The 15,000-nt window shown below is 42.8% G+C and overlaps 1 protein-coding gene across 1 annotated transcript in view; it reads left to right on the top strand.

The window, feature by feature from the left end:
- Window positions 1-15,000, top strand: part of LOC132449540 (exostosin-1) — a 172,192-nt gene that overhangs the window by 117,439 nt on the left and 39,753 nt on the right. The window contains exon 4 of the mRNA XM_060041226.1: window positions 9,589-9,696. Coding sequence (XP_059897209.1) covers window positions 9,589-9,696 — 108 coding nt within the window. The remainder of the gene's footprint in view (window positions 1-9,588; window positions 9,697-15,000) is intronic.

Here is a 15,000-nt window from a genome sequence, read left to right as displayed (position 1 = left end):
GTGTGTGTGTGTGTGTGTGTGTGTGTGTGTGTGTGTGTGTGTGTGTGTGTGTGCGTGCGTCATTGTGTGTTTGTGCGTGTGTGCACTGTGTGCATGTGTGTGTGTGTGTGTCTGCATGTCTGTGTGTGTGTGTGTGTGTTTGTGCATGTGTGTGTGTTTTTTTCTGTGTGTGTGTGTGTAAATGAAGAGGAAGTGCAGAGGCCAGATGCAAAAGAATAAAAAATGTGGTCCAAGTCTCCCCCCTGCGGCCCACACATCCCATCAGTTGATCTTATTGCTATTGACAAACTGTCTTCCGCCCGCATGTAAAAAAAAATATTCCCTTGCCTGGAGGGAGTGCGAGAGTTTTTATACCATCCTCCACAACAGACATCCTACGGGTTCATTCCTATATTGTTTGTGTTTCCCAACGTGTTTTTACATTTTGTCGTCAGAGGTTATGTCGGATAACATAACGGCTTGTACAAATCTTATTTGACTTGATGAGTAAATCGTATAACTTGCATCGCTCCAAACTAGACGGGGGCCTCGGATGGGGATTTAAAGTAGATTTCAATATTGAGGAGATACAGGTCTGTGGAAGGGGCAATCGTGTCTGCGGAATGACCATACGTATAATCGTTCATTTCAGTTCAACCACAAGATGTCCTCTGATTGGTTGGATTGGAATTGTCGTGTTTTGGGATAAAGCACTCAAAGGGGGACCGACACGCTCCGATACTTCCTCAAGAGTGCTTCTGTTTTTGTTTGCCATAAAAGGACGTCTTGATGTTGCATGGCACAACTTTCCGAAGAAGTCTCTCTTTTCAATAGAAAACAGCTCAGCGTGACGTTTCCCCTTCAATACCTACTGCGGAGGAAGCCAAAACGGGCTTCTCCCCCCCACCCCCCCACACACGGCCATACAATTGAGATGAAAGCCATCTGTTTGTGTGGCACTCAAAGACAGTAGTACATTGGACATGCTGGTTTACCCTGAGTTCATGTTGTTTTAGTAACAGCAGGTCCCCTGACAGGCCGATCCAGTTACCCATGTCTAAACTAGCCAATAAAAGAGAAGTTCTCTTGGGCAAATGGCGGACAATTAGATCAGACATGAATATGTTTCAAAGCACCATATGTCTGGATAGTAATGAATGACTTTAATTGAAACGGGTCCCTTCTCACGCGAGTATCTGCTTAAGGCCAGTAGACATCCACACATGTGCGTATGCCATGGCACTTAAACCCCATGACCTGTGGCTTTAAAGGTGACAAATCATACCACCAAGTGTGAGTGTGATTAGTCGTAACAAGCCGTTTTGAAAATCTGCCTCTTCTGACATCACAAGTGGGGGTGTCCACCTAGATGTGTGCTGGATAGATGAACAACGTTTGCTACAGTCAACTGGTTAGGCTGGAAGACAGATCTATCCAGCACACATCTCACACTCATACCTGGTGGTATAACATGTCACCATTAAAGGTCTTGTGTCTTGGGAATCGTGTCTCTTCACCTGATTTGCTTTTGCACTTTTTAAGTGAGCGGTTTCCATCAAGACAATGGGCTGATGGCTGCGTTTTGTTCATCTCTGGGGGAAGGGTCGGAGGGATGAGTCTTTTCGCAGAGTCGACATTAAAAGCCATTGTAAGATCCGTACTTACAACGGACTGAACCATCGTCTCGCAGGGGAACCAGGAAACAGACGTTGTGCTCAAGCCCTTTCCCTGTGAGGAGTAGGATTAAAGACATGAGACATGAGATATGTGTGAAGAGAGTAGAGGAGAAGTGAGTAGTGAAGTACATTCGGAGAAGAGCTCCATGTTAGCCAAGCTCTAATGGAAAGTGAATCAATGGACCAAACTTCTCAGCATGAATTAGAATCAACGCACGCTCGACATTTAGTTAATCGCCTCTAATCTCTAAACTTCTTTTCTTTCAGAGTCATGTCTTGAACTTTAAAGAAACGAAAAGCCAAGAGTAATTGAGATTTGTATATATCCATCCAATGGTTGTACCTAACATAACCTGACGTTCATATCCCTCCTTATTGGTTGAGCTGATGGTAGACATTATTTATAACAGATTATTTATAATAATTGTAAACAAAATTGATAAAAAAGTGATACAATGTTTTTATTTATTATCAAATGCACAGTATACCACAGGGTAATTCTGGACATTATTGTGAGAAGTTGACCACGTCATTTATCAAAAAAAAAATGTAAAGGTATAGAAAGGATCTTTATAAAGTATAAAATATATGCAAAATAAAACAGGGATGGTTGTGGTGCAATTGATCGATTAAGTCTAGTATTATAACTATGACTACTACTACTACAACTTTAATCTCCAAATGATAAACCGGTTTTAAAATTTGTTTTCCTCTGCGCAGGAACACAGAAAGGCCATTCCTGCAAAATAAAGAATTGCTCCTGATAAAAAGATAGCAGTCATGTATCCTCTGGGCATTGATGTGAAAAAATAAGGATTTGCTCTCTTAAGAAATGTTGCAAAGAAAATACAAAAACTCCAATTTGGAACTTGTTTGAAATGTCTGATCAGAGAAAACGACCCCGGCAGATAAATGCCCCTGCAGTGGCAAATAAATAAATATATCAATAAGCAATCCATAACTCCACATGCACGGATCAGTGAAAAACTTTTGTATCAATTGTTTATTATTGAAACTTTTTCCCCCCCTGCAATAACCAGCACTTTTCTCTTTTTAGATAACAGTAATAATTCTCATTGAGTTTGCAATTTGAAACATGGAGGCATGCCCTGAGGTGTCTGGAGGAAGGAATGATTGTATTGATGTACGAAATAGTAAATTAGTAACAAATGAAGGCTATTTTGTTCTGCGTCATGAATACATTTCCTTTCCTTTTATTTACTCTCTCTGTGTGGAACAAGTGCAACCTTTGCATAGCTCGATTAATCTTTATGTCAGTATGCGTGAATAACTTCAGAGTATACACTTTCTGAATGGAAGACAATGAAATGCAATGGGCCAAAGAGTATGATACATACAGTATATATATTGTTACGGTGAAACACTTCACCATCACATAATTAAAGGGACAACAACAGAATTGAGTTTTAAAGCAAAATGCAATTTATTTAGCAAAGCAAACAAACAAGGAGTAACGTGTCTAGGGTATATGTTTAAGTGCGAGATATGGTTGTGGATGCAGTGAATGCGTCTGTATGTTTAGAAATGAGACTATAACTAATAAGAGTGAGGATGAGGGGAAAGAGTTAAAGACAAAGAACAAAGCAACGTGCCCAAGTGAAAGTATACCTAGTACCTGCAACAACCGAAAAGAGTGCCTAATGAGAGAGAGACCCAACCTGCTTAAATACCCCGCCCATTAACCCAGGTGTGATCAATACTGTGACTATGATCACCTTCCCCAAGTAGTAGCCCTGTAGTGGCATCAAAGAGCCTTAAGGGGTGCAGGGGGTCGTCACACCTCCCCCACTAAAAAGAGGTTTGTCTAAACCTCAAATAACCAAACAGAAATAAAGACCAATGAAGAGTTCAAACCCACAACACTGTCTCTTCCTAGATCCTGGGCCCTAGGACTAGGAAAAACAGTGAAACCCCGGAACTCGACAGTCACAAGGTAGAGATAGAAGAAAAACAAAACAAGTAATTTCAACAACGGGACAACGCATCTGCCACAATGTTGTCTTTGCCCCTGATGTGTTGGATTTTCAGCGGGTATTGCTGTAGAATTAAGCTCCAGCGCATAATGCGTTCTGGTTCCGCATACGATCAATGAACACCAGCGGGTTGTGGTCAGTAAAAACGTCTATTGGACTCGAAGATGAGCCCAAGTAGACCTCAAAACGTTGAACAGCAAGAATTAAAGCAAGTGCTTCTCTCTCCACTGTGGAGTAAACTTGCTGATGACGATTAAACTTTTTAGAATAATATCCTACGGGGTGCTCGACACCATCGGATCCCAACTGTAACAAAACTGCACCAGCGCCACTCCCACTGGCATCAACAGCTACACTGAAAGGACAGTCAAAGTTTGGGGCTGACAGCACAGGGGAAGAAGCAAGCAAAAGCTTAACATTCTCAAAAGCTTCCTGACATTTCCTAGACCAATCATATCGGCTTTCTCCACATCATTCAGATGGGAAAGATGTGAAGGTAATTCTGCCAGGAACTCAGAATTTCGCAGGCGACCCTCTACGATCGCCTGTGATGGAGGTCTCACACCCTCACTGGACTCCTCACCGACAGAATCAAGACTTTCCGAATTGTTATCCCCTAAGGAAAACACATGGTCTGGGTCACTAGAGACCCCTAGAGGCGTGGTAGCAATTAACCCAACAGGTGCAACTGACAAAGAAGAAAAGTAAGGTTTCAAAAGATTAATATGGCAAACTTGCACCTTTTTCCTCCGATCTGGCGTACTAAGAACATAATTGTGATCATTGAAACATTTCACAATTTCGTACGGGCCACTGAATTTAGCCTGAAAGGGACTACTCAAAAGCGGCAACAAAGCTAAAACCTTATCCCCAAGGTTAAAACTATGATGTTTCGCCCTGCGGTTGTAAAGACGTTGCATCTTAGACTGAGCTTTACCCAGTTTACGTCCAGCAGCGGCTCTAGCTTCATACAAACGATAGCGGAATCCGCTTACATAGTCCAACACGTTAACAGGTGCCTCCGCAGTGCACCACTCATCAGCTAAAACAGCGGTTGGCCCTCTCACATCATGTCCAAATACCAGTTCATTAGGGCTGAAGCCCGTGCTCTCCTGAACAACCTCCCTAATTGGTAGGAGTAGCCAAGGGAGACCCTCTTCCCAATCAGACCCAAGTTCTACACAATAAGATCTTAAGAGAGACTTGAGCGTCTGATGAAAACGTTCGAGAGCACCCTGACTCTGCGGATGGTATGCACTGGAGATATTATGTTTCGCTTTAAGTTGGCGTAATGCCCTAGTAAACTGCTTTGACATGAAATTAGACCCTCGGTCACTTTGAAGGACTTTTGGAATCCCAAAAGTGGACATGAAATTAGTAAGAGCCTTCAACACAGACTTAGTCGTAATTGACCTAAGTGGATACGCTGCAGGGTAGCGTGTAGATTGACACATCACCGTCAACAGGTAAAGATGTCCAGCCTTAGAGCGAGGCAATGGACCAACACAATCAATTATGAGGTGTTCAAAAGGATTAGACACCGCAGGGATGGGCTGCAATGGGGCGACAGGAATCTTTTGGTTCGGTTTTCCGGTCAGTTGGCACACATGACATGCTTTTATATACGAGGAAACATCCTTCCTTAACTTAGGCCAAAAAAACCAACGCACAATCCTGTCATACGTTTTCCGCACCCCAGTGTGTCCAGCTACCTCATTGTGAGCGAGGTCTAGCACAGCTTTCCTGAATTTACAAGGAACAACTATCTGTACAAAGGAGTTGGAAAAAGTCTCTTGTTGGAACACATATTTCCTACACAACAAACCATCCTGTACATAATAGTTGGACTCATCCTCCGGTTTCTGATGAGATGCCAAAACAAAGAGAGATTTGAGAGAAAAGTCCACCAACTGTTCTCTTATCAAATCCTCACGTGACACTTTGAACAAATCAGGCAAAGAACAGCGCTCAAGCTCACTCAAAGTCAAAATGGTGACTGCAGACTCACCATTAATCACTCCCAAGGGAGGGACCACTTTTGCAGACTCAATCTCTTCATCAGAGTTACCACCACCTCCAGTAGAGTCGTCAGAGTTAGCAGTGGTAGTCTCTAGCTCCCCTACAGGTGACTGTGAGGAAGTACTACCTGCAACCTCAGGTTTAGTAAGAAAAGTGTCCTCTAGAGAAACCAAATCAGAAGCAAGGCCACGTTTCAGCATGGCACGAGTAACCGCACAGCTAGGAAACACATCAGGATGCCGCCGTGAGCACTGATCAGGCCTTGGTGGTACTTCAGGCACAAAATCAGCAACAACAGGTGGTGAGACGGCCTCGGTGTTACCCCAAACCTTCCCACCAGCCAGGTCATTGCCCAAGATAAATGAAATACCTGGTACAGGGAGAGATTGTCGAACGCCAACCACCACATCACCTTTGACCAGTTTGGAAGAGAGATGGACTCTATGCAACGGCACCTGAACAGGAGTCATTTCAAAACCCCTGACTAGAACATGTGTTCCGGTGAAAGTACTGTCAGACAAAGGCAACACACTGGACAGCATAAATGACTGAGCTGCCCCAGTGTCTCTTAGTATGCCTACTGGCACACTACTTTCCCCATCCACCAAAGACACAAAGCCTTTGGTGACAAAAGGAGTGTACTCCGCGTCAACTTTGCACTTATCTCCTTTACAAGCAACCACATGCCCAACACTCGAGGTATCCTTCAAAGAAGACAGGACATTTCCACAAGAAGCCACCAGGCCAAAACTCTTGGCGTTCTGGTTCTTCTTACGAAGTTCTACACAATCATTTTTCAGATGGCCCATCTTCTTGCAATAGTAGCAAGTGACCTCTGCGTTGTTAGTAGGAGGACGGCTAAAGCTAACAGGTGGGGATGAGCGCGAAGCACCATTTCCACCACCAGACTGTGGCTGACTCCTAGGAGGGTGTCGTGTTTGGTTCTGATGGCTTACCCAGCCACTACTAGATACACGCTTGTGTGTAAGTACAAAGTTATCTGCAAGAACAGCAGCCTTGTCCAACTTTTGCACCTCCTGTTCATTCAGGTACATAGCGACAGATTCAGGGAGACAGTTCTTGAAGTCCTCCAAGAGAACAAGCTGTCTTAGGTCTTCCCTGGTTTGAACATTCTGTGCAGTGCACCACCTATCAAACAGGCGTTCTTTCTCGAATGCAAACTCAACAAAAGTACGTTGCTCTAGCTTTCTAGCATTTCTGAATTTCTGCCGATAAGCCTCAGGAACCAGCTCGTAGGCATGCAATATGCTGTCTCTCACTACATCATACTGTTTAACTTGGTCGATACTTAGAGCGGACAACACCTCCTGGGCCTTCCCGGTAAACACACACTGAAGTAACAATGGCCACATCTCTCTGGGCCAACTGAGGGTGGTTGCTACCCTCTCGAAATGAGTGAAATATCTATCCACCTCTTTCTCAGAGAATGGTGGAACCAGACGTATGTTCCTACTCACATCAAAACCACCTACAGACGGACTGGCAGGAGAGGCTTGAGGCCGTTGGCCTAACTCAAGTTCAAGCCTCTTCATTGCCAAAGCATGCTCTCTTTCACGTTCATGGGTCTCATGCTCCATCCTTTTTAACTCAAGGTCATGCTCAAGCTTGCGGAGCTCTAAGGTTCTCCTCTGCTCCAGCTCTTTATCCCTAAAAGCGCGAGCCTCCTTTTCAACAAGCAATTTCTCAAGCTGCAACTTATCACTGTCCACAGAAACAGGAGCATCGGTCTTCAACACTCCTTTCCTTTGCAACTGATATTTTACAGCCAAGAACAAGGTCTCCTTTAAATTATTCTCCTGCGCGGTTATCAGTAATTCATACTGTGTAGCCAATTCACAGAGTTGCAGTTTGGTAAGGCCAGACAACAACTCCTCTGATGGACTAGCAATAAAAGCTTCAGGGGATGCCATCTTAACCCAGTCAACATCCAATTCACAACACAAGACAATTATTCAACCCTGCTCAAAAACCTGTAGCTTTGTGCTAAGCCACCCATTAATTAATGGGCGCTACAGTAACACAGGCTACCTTCAATTTCCAAAAACAGCAGAGGGGTACACAATTAAACCAACAAAAATGAGGCACAAAGTAACAAAATACTTGCACAGACTACTAGTGTTCTTCACACACAATGGGCAACATGTGCTAGTTCAAACAAACTCACTCCAACCTAAGCTGGTTCCAAAATGGCCAAGTTACTATTAACAACAGACTAGTGGACGTTCCACAAACAATGCGGTATTCCGCTCCAAGTTAAACAACTTGCACAGTGAACGCCAACAGTAGCAAACCAAGTTATAATCTAACAAAACAAACACTAACCACATCCGCAAGCCACTAACCAAAATACTCCCATGCATCCAGGTGAAATCATCCATTGATTGTCGGCGCTAATTCACACTGAAAAGTGTGTCTTCATACGCAGTCCACTGGCGCCCTGAATACCTAGCCCAAAGAAGCTAACTGTCCTGGCTAACTCTTCTGAGAAGTGCCGGCCTTGGGGCGACTGGTTAACGCTGAACTCGCTACAATGTTTTACCACTGTGCGAAGCGTGCCCCTGACAGAAGTTAAAAACTTCGGACCAGGATTTTCTCAAAAACAACAAACCAAAACAATAAACAGTGCTCCGAAGGAAAGGCAAGCCCAGCTGGAGCGCTCTTCCTTGCCAGAGACTGCACAAAACTATAGCCAACACAAACAATTGACGTTCTCACCTGAACTCACAAAAGTCTATGGATCCCGGATTTTTCACCGACAGGCATCCCGGACGAGCCCCCAAAATTATGTTACGGTGAAACACTTCACCATCACATAATTAAAGGGACAACAACAGAATTGAGTTTTAAAGCAAAATGCAATTTATTTAGCAAAGCAAACAAACAAACAAGGAGTAACGTGTCTAGGGTATATGTTTAAGTGCGAGATATGGTTGTGGATGCAGTGAATGCGTCTATGTTTAGAAATGAGACTATAACTAATAAGAGTGAGGATGAGGGGAAAGAGTTAAAGACAAAGAACAAAGCAACGTGCCCAAGTGAAAGTATACCTAGTACCTGCAACAACCGAAAAGAGTGCCTAATGAGAGAGAGACCCAACCTGCTTAAATACCCCGCCCATTAACCCAGGTGTGATCAATACTGTGACTATGATCACCTTCCCCAAGTAGTAGCCCTGTAGTGGCATCAAAGAGCCTTAAGGGGTGCAGGGGGTCGTCACAATATATATATATATATATATAGGACAATTAATATACAATGACACTATTATTAAAGGTTGCATCAGCGATGCTAGGCCGAAACATAAAGGATCACATTCATCCGATCTTTCCTCACGATCCGCTAGCTGTCCAACCCATAAAAAAACCAGGCCGTCAAAAAAAACGCCTCTCTGTAGGCAGCCTATGCTCAGAGATCGTACACAAAACAAATGCCGACCACTCAAAACCAAAATAAATAGTAATCCAACCAACCACCGACAAGGGGTGGGTGTTGTGTTGTTTCGCGCTGCGTTCATAATAGTTTTTACTGGATGCATGAAACACGGAAAAGAGGGGCGAGCTGACTCTGTTTGTTTGGGATCTCGCTTCAAATAAAACCAGAAGTGATGTCACCAAACATTGCTGATACAACCTTTAAGGTTCAATTAATAGCCAACTTTCAGTTCAAGACAAGCCACAACATCACTTAACCTATCATTTGTGTGTCTGTCATTCTCCTTGTCCCTGCATGCAACAAACCAGTGGACCCTTGCTACCGTTGATAACTAACAGAGAACAAGTTGTCTCTTATTTGAATCGACGTCCTGCGCCATCATAACACTGCCTCATGGATTGCGTGTGTGAAACCCGCCCTTGATGTGGCTGTAGTTGTTTATTGTTGACGTCCGTGTTGCTCTCCAGGCAGCGTGCATCCCTGTCATCCTGAGCAACGGCTGGGAGCTGCCCTTCTCCGAGGTCATCGACTGGAGGAAAGCTGCCATCCTGGGGGACGAGAGGCTGCTGCTACAGGTGGGCCCGTGATGGATGGATGGAGGGGTCGGTGGGTGGATGGTTGGCTGGAGAGGGACACATGAAAACGCATGAAATATGGATGGATGAATGGATGAGAAACAAATGGATGGATGGATGGGTGAATTATCGATGGTTGGATGGATTAAAAACGTAAGGATGAATGGATGGATGAAGATGGAGAGATAAATTAATTGTTGAAAGATGAACGGATAACAAACGGATGGCTGAATGGATGAGTAAAAATGGATTGACATTGCAGGTTACCTCTGAGATCTATTTCTCTCTCTCTCTCCCTCCCTCTCACTCTCTCTCTGTCTCTCTCTCTCGCTCTCCCTCTCTCTCTCTCTCTCTCTCTCTCTCTCTCTCTCTCTCTCTCTCTCTCTCTCTCTCTATATATATATATATATATATATATATATATATATATATATATATATATATATATATATATATATATATATATATATCCGAAAGCTGATGCCATCAAGCTACAGATATAGGATTTTCAGCAGGGGCTAATTCAGTCTCGATTGGGGCTTGAAAAGCCAACACTCCGTTCATGGCTTAATCCTCATCTCGATCTCCAGATCCTCTTTGGGCGAACACACAAAGACCTGCGATGCTTTTCTCCAACCACACCAATCCCTCTGACGCAATAGCAAGATTAAGTCAATGGTACCAGAAATACCAAAAATAACACTACAGAGGGGGAGTCAAGATAAATAAGTGAATGCACAAACTATTCTCCAAGTCGTGGTTGTGGTCAGCCGTTGGGGAAGTGGAGCATGAATCTATAAAAGAGATAAAAGAAGATTTAGAAATGCTACATGCCAGATATTCGGCTTCAGGATCCTTTCCTTTCACTTGGGTTCGGATATCATCTCCCCGTCTCCCTATTGCTGTCCTCCTCTGTCTCTCTCAGGCCCGTTTTACACTGTCTCACAGATGGAATCGTATCGGTCAGGCAGGAGGGACAGTATCCTTTCAAAACGCTCACGTCTGAAGACCACACTCAAAAAGTCTGCTCCACTGTTATTGGAGAACAAGTCGTGTAACCCTATATATTCCATCTTTCGCATATATATGGTGACATTTTAATAGAAAAACATTGGCACCATTAGAATAAATGATAGTGGTGTATGGTGTGAGAGCCATTCTTCATGATCATTACCACTCAGCAGATGAGGTTATTTTTGTCCTGCTCTAGGAATAGCAGTTCTAGGATTTCATGTTTCCTTTTGTTCCGTTTGTTATTCCTCGATGCTCGACACATGATTCACACTCTACTATCCGTATGAGTACCAGCGGCCCAGGTGACCTCTACTGGCACATAGATTCATGATGGACAATGCGTGTGCATTTGTATGTGTGTCTGTTTGTGTGGCACAGACAAACAAACACACACAGACAAACACACACGGACACACAAACACACACACACACATATTACATGTTAGCCAGGATGCATCTGTGACTCTCAGCACACATTTTGCGTTTTCGAGACATTTTAGCAAACAAACAAACAAAATGTATTCGATGGTTAGTGGATATGCAGTAATACAATAATATGCTAAATGAGTAAAACAATGAAAAATTTAATATAACCAAATAAATAATACAATAACGGTATACCAACCAAAATGTGATACGAACAAAATTTAGTTAGTTTGGGATTAGACTCACCCTGGATATTTTTTGTCAGAGAAAGTGTTGTTTTATTTGAAGAAACTTAGAATATTGTAAAACTCTAATTTATTGAATCTAAATTGGGGGTGTGGAAATGAACATGTTCCCTCTAGTTAAGGTTTTGTTTTGAATCGATTTTAACTTATGGATTTCTCATCGTCGATCCATTTACTGTGGGAGAATACAACGCCCAAGTCACAGGATTTACCCAAGAAAGTTTAGTCATACAAAGTGTCTGCATCTAAACATACCAAATGGATTCCTAACTGTTGAACTACAATGAAAGACAAAGGAGTAAAAACGATACACTCACACTACATAATAGACGCTCTCACTCTTTATTTACCTGCTTCATCACTCCCGCTGCCAATCTCTTCCTATTAATATCTCTCTCTCTCTCTCTCTCTCTCTCTCTCTCTCTCTCTCTCTCTCTCTCTCTCTCTTTACCTCTCTCTATTTTCACTCTCCCTGTATCTCTCTCTCTCTGAGTCTGGCAGTCACACGCTCACACTCCGCTCTTAACACCTGCTGAGGGGAGTAGAAATCAAATTAATTACAATTACACCATTGATCACATGCAGTCCACGGATCCTAAAATACAGAGGGAGTTGACTTTTCTCCGCCCTCCGAGAGCAGACGTTGCAAACACACTCACACAAACACACACACGCACACAAAACCAAAGCACCCCCGCAGAGAAGCCACGTAAACACCATTAGAGTCAACGGCGGTTGGGTAGAATCGAGTTGACGCCAGTATTGTTGTTTACCTTTGTCATTTGTCATTGCATTATGTATACGCCAGGTTTGTACAACACCTCCCTCCAATATTAAACCGTGTTTGTTGGGATAACACAAAATCATAGACATGATAAAAAGCATTATTTTACGTGATAACACAACATTATAGACACGATAAAATACATTATTTAATGTGCTAACACAACATAATAGATAGTAGAATACATTATTTAAAGTGTCAACGCAACATTATAGACATGATAAAAAGCAGTATTAAGTGTGATAACATACCATCATAGACGTATTGCTCTGTCCTATAGAGATTATAGGCAAATTGTATTGTGAACAATGATTTCTTTATTCCTTATCACACCATATACCTCTCAGTAGTCTGCTGATTTCTAATAATCCCTCCTTATAAAAATATGTACTACAATCCAGTAGCTGGAGGTGCCTCACACCACCTTGCTATCTCTACCACAATGTTCCCTTGGCCAGTCTCCCGGGGCACACCTTATAGCGGACCCAATTGATTGCCCGAGAATAGATCCAAGGTTGATCGGGTTGGGGCTGCTTTTCCATTGTTCAATCACGTCACAATCATTTCAAACCAATTTGAATCCAGAAAGTGTCCAAAAGGCAGCAAAAGAAATACCAACAGACAATGTCCCCAGCACCGTACATTTTTCTTGTAGCATTATGTCTTCTTTTTTTTCTAACAACTCAAAAAGGTTGTTGGGCATTTTGTCGTCTATCGCTCGTGGTGATAACATCTATTAGCATGCTCCAGCCAATACGTTTTCAATTCATGCATTCTTTCAAATGTGTCCCCCCCCGCCACGGCTGTTATCCCAGCTCTGTTCATTCAGTTGACATTTCGAACAAATGGATCATCAGCGCGATGTCGCCCATTCCAATTCCATTCCCTTCAAACGGCACACGTTGGGTTATCTCCTACGCCTTATCGGATCGGACTTTAGTCTGTCCCTGCCACGGTTAGGGGAAGGGGGTGCGGGGGAACCACCATCTATTGTTAAACGTATGGACGTACGTCAATTATTCATTTTGTTAGTATGTAAATCCTAGCTCTAGTCTTTTTGTTGCTACTATGAACAGGCGATGCTTCTGACGTTTTTCCCGCCCATTCCCAGTGTAAATAGTCAGTTTTCATTATTCTAATTAGTTTGTCCCATGTGCCAAGTGGTCTGTGGCCATTATCAGTTTCTCATGATCTATCATTAGAAACGTATGGGGAGGTTCTCAATTCAACATTAACCCTAATTCTATCTTCCTCTCTACTGTTTTAGACCATGTTACCCAATAGCATGCAACGGTGAGCAGTAGGTTGCCGTGACATAGATGATTGGGGCGACCTCGACATAAACAGCTTTTTAATGTTCAACCGTTCGACGAGATCATCAAGAATGGGTTGTCATTTAGTCAGACAAACCCAACGGCATTGGTGGTTTGCTTTAATACACACACACGCACACACACACACACACACACACACACACACACACACACACACACACACACACACACACACACACACACACACACACACACACACACACTTATCTCTCTCTTTCTCTAGCTCACTCTCACACTCTCGGCAGAGGTAAAAAAAAGAAGCCTGATTTTAGCGCATTTTACAGTCATAGCCATCTAAGTATTATAAACCGTCCTGCTTTATATTTGCGGGACTTTATCACACTTTATTAACTAAACAGCCTGTTACAATGACTGTCGATAAGGTCTGTGATTGTTAGTGGGGAGAGAAGAACATAAAGGTAGACTGGAGAGAGAGAGCACTCGCTCAGTTCGCCCAGAGCCACTTACATCCAGCGTCTGGGAAACATGAGGGATTCCACGTGGAACAATTAGACGGGAAAAAGTTATCGAAAAGAAGCTCGATACATTTAGGACTCATACTAAGCAGCAAACATGTTGAGCCGTTTACCACGACTACAACCAAATGAGCCTGGCCGGCGTGAGGGGAACGATGAAGGAGGCTAAACCCCATAATATACTTATACTTACGTATTGAGAGTAAATGCACAAGTAAATACTGTTAATAAAAAAGGCAAAATAACAAATGTTTTCCCATTTGAGATTTATTGGAATTTTCTAAATATATAAACGATAACATCCATACTAACGGTCTTTCCTCACCTTCCCTTACTCTCCAGATTTTATTTTGTAGTGAGTAGTGGGGATACAAAAGGGAAATGTAATAATGAAAGTTGTAAAAAGTGAGTAAAACTGAAAGTTGTTAGAAATATCAATACTCAAGTGGTACAAACCCGAAATAACTAACTTCTGAAGTACAGTAGCAAAATAGTTCTACCTTGTTACTATAAACCAAACGCTAAAGCTGAACAACTCGGGGCCTACAGCCGCAAGCCAACGTTTTCCCACCAACTCAAACTGAATGCAGGAAGTCACTGAAGGCTCAGGCGTGTTTATGGCTCTAGGTTTACTGCCGTATTCTGCAGTTTAAGACGTGCGATTTAAATACACGGTTAAAACACGGTTAAATACACGCTTTATATTGGTTTATTTCATGTGATGTTTACTTTGTCATTTGACATTATTTTATAGGACCGATCTGCAATAATAATAAATATAGCACCAAATAAACCCGTTCATGTTAGATTCATGCATTCATGTGCACGTGCCCAGGCAAACCCAGTGCCTGGGCAGGGACCAGAGCATTTGATGGCATAGTGAGCCTAACCTGGGGTAACTACATTTAATAAGATCAGATAGATTCTTTTTTATTAATCCCACGGTGGGGAGATTTGCAGTTGGACAGCAGCAAAATATGATGGCGCAATTGCAAGTAGCAAAAAAGAAAAAAGCAAGATACCAT

Source organism: Gadus macrocephalus, chromosome 21 (genome assembly GCF_031168955.1).
Source record: "Gadus macrocephalus chromosome 21, ASM3116895v1".
Taxonomy (NCBI): Eukaryota; Metazoa; Chordata; class Actinopteri; order Gadiformes; family Gadidae; genus Gadus; species Gadus macrocephalus.
The sequence above is the reverse complement of the archived record's forward strand: the minus strand, read 5'-3'. Positions and strand labels throughout refer to the sequence as shown.